The 6,267-nt window shown below is 45.0% G+C and overlaps 1 protein-coding gene across 3 annotated transcripts; it reads left to right on the top strand.

Annotated features, from left to right (window-relative positions):
- Positions 1 to 878: 878 nt before the first annotated feature.
- On the top strand, positions 879 to 5,489 carry hlx1 (H2.0-like homeo box 1 (Drosophila)). 3 transcript variants are annotated; one of them, XM_040124424.1, is made up of 5 exons: positions 880 to 1,561; positions 2,163 to 2,342; positions 2,488 to 2,672; positions 4,541 to 4,864; positions 4,951 to 5,488. In XM_040124424.1, exons 1-5 carry the CDS (start codon positions 1,114 to 1,116, stop codon positions 5,014 to 5,016), a joined length of 1,203 nt encoding a protein of 400 aa, XP_039980358.1. In that variant the 5' UTR covers positions 880 to 1,113; the 3' UTR covers positions 5,017 to 5,488. The 3 variants fall into 3 exon arrangements, with proteins under 3 accessions (XP_039980359.1, XP_039980358.1, XP_039980357.1); XM_040124423.1 differs by having other exon boundaries at positions 881 to 1,561; positions 4,948 to 5,488; XM_040124425.1 differs by lacking the exon at positions 2,163 to 2,342 and having other exon boundaries at positions 879 to 1,561; positions 4,948 to 5,489.
- The last annotated feature ends 778 nt before the right edge of the window (positions 5,490 to 6,267 follow it).

Genomic DNA, 6,267 nt, shown 5'->3' with positions numbered 1-6,267 from the left:
TTCTAAGATTCTCACTGGCCAGGACCCAACGTGTGAATCTTGAGGGGCCTTGCGGATGAAGTATCGCCTCTGAAGTTAATTGTGTTTTCGTTTTAGAGGGGGAATAGATTTCCTCTGTTTATTATGAGCGTGGGGACGGATTTGCGTCACCGTGCAACTTGCAGGTCGAGATAAAGTTGCACAAATATTGAAAAAGGGAAGTTCTAACAGTCATTATAAAGCCCCCACCAGCGCCCCCCCACCCCCCCCCCCCAACCCTCCGCACCCCCCCCCCCCTGCTCCGGAAGAAATAAGGATTTCTGCTGTATCCTAAAATACTAGAACGGGTTCTATTTTGGGGCCAAATCTAGCAGGCATATCCGCTCATTTAACACGAATCACAGTCCATCAAAAACAGGATGAGCTGCAGCTAATAGACGCTCTCCTGCGCCCGGCGTTACATTATTACACGTCGATGTTTGTGCGGTGGACTATTAAATATGTATCCTTCCACTTTTGCTACGTCTGATATCTGTGTGGCCTGCTTATTGATGTTTCCTTTTTTTTCTTTTTAGTTATTTTGCGTTGAGAACTGACGGATCGGACGCTGTTTTGAAACTGAACCCAGTCCCGCTGCGTGTGGGAGTAGGAAATCATTTATTCTCAGAGGGAAAGCTCGAAATTAACATGTGAGGTCAGGAGCATCATAACGTTTCTGTGCGCGGCGATAAGGGCGAAAATGGGGGTTCTCTTTAAGTGATCGATCCATCATCTCAGGATCGAGATTGCCTCGAAGTGTCTCCGGTAGTGTGTGTACGTGTGTGTGTGTGTGTGTGTGTGTGTGTGTGTGGGAGGGGAGGGGAGGGAGGGGGGTTACACATCATCCTAATTTGCAAGGGTGTGATGTGAGCAAATGCAAAACATCCATTGGCTCAGAAAGCAACCAATCAGTGTCAGTGGAGGAACTTAGGAGTGGAACTGCGGGGTTAGGATTTCAGAGTTGGGAGAGCGATTTTGGCACTTACACAAAGAGGACGGTCGTCTATCCCCCTAAAACGCCATCCCTGCCTTTTTACATGCCTGTCCTTTTATACCTTCTTCTGACAAACGACGCGACGCATTAGAGACTGCGGGATGTACACGGCCGGGCTCAACCCGTTTTACGCATCAAACTTTAGCCTCTGGTCCGCGTACTGCGCAGGGGGCTTCGCTGTGGATACGATGAAGAAACCCTCGTTTTGCATCGCAGACATTTTGCAGGCCGGGGATGCGGAGAATATCCCGGGATCCTCGGCGCTCGTGGTGCACATGGGACACCACCACCACCGTGCGCAGCAGGGGCACGCCGGCAGCTCTCCGCTGCGCCCTTCCCCGGTCGCGCCGGAGCCGTCGGTGTACGGTGCGAGGGTGAGTCCGGCGTCTCCGTACCACAGACACGGAGTACAGTTAACCTCAGTCTCCAGGACTGCATTTAACTCCCAGCAAGCTCCCCCGCCTTCGAGCAAAGACCTCAAATTCGGAATTGATCGGATATTGTCGACAGACTTTGACCCAAAAGGCAAAGAAAAGTCGTCGTTAAGAGGTGAGCAGAGAGATTTTATTGCACTCAGAATTTCCACGAAGTTGTGTGCTGTTTGTAGAGAAGCTTCCTTTCGTGTCAACCACAGAAAACAATAACTAGGGATGTCTTTTATGCCCTTAAAGCCCATTTTTAAAATAAATCATATCATTGAGTACCGCAAGACAAGACAAAATCCTGTCCAGAGTTTAGAGGCTGAAAGCAGCAAACCAGACGCAGCTATTAACACTGCACATGTGCAAAGTCAGTTACCTGCTCCAGTTTACAACACTGACAGACTTGTTCACACAGTAGTTAGAGCGCAAATAGCCTCATAAGCTGCACTTTAAAGAGCCCTGTGGGGAAATCCTCTCCTCTCTTTGCCCCCTCCACAGAGAGGTCAGAGGTCAGGGTCAGCCACAAACAGCAGCAGTGCAGCCGAGGTTTTTGTTCAGAAGCACTGCAGCAGGGAAGCCCAGGCTGTGAATTCAAAATATCGTCTCCCTCTGTCTCTAACTTGACACCATCTTGCCCCACTGAAGAGCAGAGTCAGTGATAGTCTGCCTGTGTGTCACTGCGATAACTCTCTCCTGACTGAAGCCCATCATCTCTCGCTCTGTGACAGATCTCACGTCCATCGTTAGCTCGAACCGTCAGTCAGGGATCCACATCCCCGTTCAGCCTCCGGCCAGCCAGTACTTCTCCTCCATAGACCACGGGATGAGCGACGCGTCCTCCATGATGAATTCACTAGGCAGCAGCAGCAGACAATCAGGCCAGCATCAGTTTCAGGACACCTTCCCAGGTAGTCGACACATGTAGGACTCTAACAGACAGGAAACCGACCTGTCCTGCTCTCTGTTGGAGGTTGTGAGACACCAGCAGTGAAAGTCCCTCGTGGTTTCTGGACTCTTTTTGTCTCAACCTCATGTCCTCCTCGTGTCTTTTAGGTCCGTATGCCGTCCTCACGAAAGACACGATGCCACAGACGTACAAGAGGAAAAGGTCGTGGTCGAGGGCAGTGTTTTCAAACCTGCAGAGAAAAGGACTCGAGAAGAGATTTGAAATACAGAAGTACGTCACCAAGCCGGACAGAAAGCAGCTGGCTGCGATGCTCGGGCTGACAGACGCTCAGGTAAGAAGCGGTGTTGACTCCTGTGGATTTAAACATGAGGTCAACTTGCAAAGGCCGAAGCCTCACCCATGGTTTACATGTTGCAAGAGGATTCAAGCTTTTATGAGATCTTAATTTTTTTTTTTTTTGGTGCAAAAACCACATCTACAAAAAAAGGTTTTAAGAGGCAGCTAAAGAGATTGTTCTATTCTAAGCACAAAAAAAAAAAGTCTTCCTAATTTCTTTGCAATATGGATTTTCAACTTATTTTGCTTTACATGTCACCCAATTTAAATGACTTTATTTTAACATATTGTCTAGGTGTAGTTTTGAAGGAGTTTTATTGTTGAACACAGCGTTGATATATTATTATTTAGGCTATTGTATGTAAAGTGTAAACAATTCTTGGTAATTTGTATTGTCTTGGAATATGAACCCCAGGAAGAGTAGTTGTCCCCGAGGACACGACAAATGGGAAACCAAATGAACAATAAAACAGCAAAATCCCAGGGCCGTAGACAGGCTTTTAGGAATACTGAGGTCATAAGCATCCCTCACCCCCCACCCCCTCCCCACCAAGAAAATCTTTCCCGGACACTAAAAAAAAAAAAAAAAAAAAGGCATTTTTAAAAATAATTATTCAACTGTTGTCATATTTAATAACTCTTTTTTTTATAAATTATATTTTCACCAAATTCATATTTCTCTGAATTGAATGTCAGGTCTAAATGCTATCGTGTTCACACTGCCAGTCTCCAAAAGTGCTGGTGGGAACAGCCCATCAAATACCCACTATGTCTACGTTGTTTAACTGTAAAATGTAAAGTCGGGCCCAGGCTGCTTAAACTGCCAGGCTCCCAGATAAAATTGAAGGGGACGCTGACCCCAGTACCCTTTTAATGGTAGCTTGCACCCCTGGCAGGTGAGGTGACGTGACAGCAGTGGATTCGAAAATTGAAATGTGTGTCTCTGTCTTTGTATCTACAATCTCATGGGCTACACAGAGCCAAAGGATCTGTTTTTTCTCCAATACAACGATTTTCCTGACACGAGCAACTCAGGTTTTTGCCGTCTGCATCCCTCTTTTTTTTTTTTTTTTTTTGCAAAAAAAGAATCCAACCAGGGCACAAACTCTTAAACCTAAAATGAACAAGTAGGAGTGAATGAAAGAAAGACCCAAGAGCCATTGATCCAGGCTACGAGGTGACAGGCAGCTTCGCAGCTGTGTTGAGCAACCTGATTGGCTGAGAAGTGAGTGTCACACCTCGTCACCTCTCGAGCTACGACTCATGACTTCTTGTTTATGTTGAATCATTCGACTTAATTTTACCAAGAAACACAAGCAATAATCAGCAATAGTGCCAGAACTGAAAACTTGAAACAATTTTTTTTTTATTTTTTTTTTACTTGATATTATGTGTGAAAATATATTTAAATCATTACACTCTGTGCCTCAACATTTGCCCCCATTGTCTAATAGTGCTCAACAATGTTATTGCACTATATTTGCATATTTTTTTTTTCTATGCTGCTGTCTTGGCCAGGTCTTCCTTGCAAAAGAGGTTTTCAAATCTCACTGGGACTCTAGCTTTCGGTCAGCCTTGGAGTGTGCTGCTCTTTCTCTTCTTTACAAAGGAAAAGAAAGAGTAAGGAGGGGATTCAGATTTTAAAACCTGTGACTTCGACCTAATGCGCCAAATTTCCCATCAAAAGACCCATTTTTTTTTCATGAGGCTGCTCGGATTGTGCCTGGGAAAATGAAGAGAGGTGTGAAGAAATTAAATGCATGAACTTTGCTGGGAGGCTGCAGCTGCGTGCCACTAAGTTGCTGTTTGTATCCATGCCCAACAATAGGCCAATCTAACGGTGTTGTGGATGTGGGTTCGCAGGTGAAGGTGTGGTTCCAGAACCGGCGCATGAAGTGGAGACACTCCAAGGAGGCCCAGGCTCAGAAAGACAAGGAGAAGGACGAGAAGCCGGACAAGAGTGCGCCTGAGTCCGGCGGCAGGGATCCCAAAGAGCCGATGGAGTCCGAGTGCGAGAGCGAGGGCCGGAGCGAGTGCGAGTCCGACGACGCCCCGGAGGAGGAACACTCCGACGGGCATTTGGACGTTTCGGAGCACAATAAAACCAGCGTGATCATGAGCGGCAGCGGGCCGGCGAGCGGCGAGGCGGCAGCGGCCGCGGACACGGACAACACAGCGGCCTCTCAGGTGCTAATATGAAGGCAGCGTGTCGGTTCAGGTCACGAACAATGAGATCGAGTTGTTTTTTTGTTTTTTTTTTTTTTTGATAGAAGAACGACGGTGATTCTAAAACACATCTGGAACGGCAGAGTCAGCTCGTTAAACCAATAAGGCATTGAGAGGTCCCAGGTTGTTGCAGCCGAAAGCCAGGCCTGCATCGGTGTCATTCCTGGGGAACAAGTGGAGCAGCGAGGCACGACCATCTGCTCAAAATGAGAAATGATTTTAGCCCAGAACACAAGGAACACAGTCCAGATTCATTTGAGAAGGTTCTTAGATTTTGTCTCCATTGTTTTCCTTTTCTCTGTAAGGCTCCAGTGATAAAACCACAGGTTATTTTAGTTGAAAAGTCGGACTTCCGGCCACCTCCAGTGGCTCTTTCTTGTCGTTTTTCCTCTCAGGAGCTCCTGTGTGCATCGTGCTTTCCTCGTCTGAAGGAAAATAGGCGGTTGTGAATTTTCTTTGTAGGTTATGAACCACTCGTTTCACGTTATAACTGAAATCTCAGAACATCACGCAGTGTTTATGTATTTTTTTTTTCTCGTCTGGATATATAGTTGTGCTATTTTGTTAATAATAATTTGCACTGAAAATATTGTAAATAAAATGTTTCTTACTTTGAAAACCGTATTATTATTATTATTATTATTATTATTATTATTATCATCATTATTATTATTGTTATCATTACCATTATTATTATGTGTTTAAATTTGCAAGTTGCTTGCTCATGATGATTCACTCAATGTGTTTAATTTAATTACGTTGTTTTTTTTTTTTTTTTTTTTATTTGTTATTGGATCTAAAAGAGGAAAAACAAGGCTTCGGCAACAATTGAAATAAATAGGAATTCAAGAAGTGGCACATGCACGTTCATTTGCAGCCAAACAAGTGGACTGAAATAAAAATTGAGAGAGAACTCGAACCTGACAGTAGCCTCTGTCCAGAACGGGTGGTTTCATGCATAGATACATACGTAGATTCATAAATCCCATGCTTTTCCTACAGGACTTCTGTTGGCAGCGAGCTGTTTTTTTTGTTTAGTTTTCTTTTTTTAACATACGATTAGTACCAAATGAAACAAATGATTGTTTTGACCACGAATTATTGCTAACCATGACTTTAAAAAAAAACAAAAAAACAACAACAAATTAAATTAAAACAAAACATGATCATATTTGAAATCCCGGGCCAACGGGCAAGCTGTCCATGATCCATGGATTACACCCCCAGGCCTTCTCCTATAAGGGCATCCACTCCTCCTGCGGCTCTGGCAGAGGGAGCGAGGCACGGAGAGGCTGGTTTATAGTTTGTGTACGTTTACTGGCTCCAGATCGCGGCCACTACCCGGATGACCCATATTTTATGTA

This window comes from Xiphias gladius, chromosome 4, assembly GCF_016859285.1.
Source record: "Xiphias gladius isolate SHS-SW01 ecotype Sanya breed wild chromosome 4, ASM1685928v1, whole genome shotgun sequence".
Taxonomy (NCBI): Eukaryota; Metazoa; Chordata; class Actinopteri; order Istiophoriformes; family Xiphiidae; genus Xiphias; species Xiphias gladius.
Note: the sequence above shows the minus strand (reverse complement) of the source record. Positions and strands in the feature narration are given on the sequence as shown.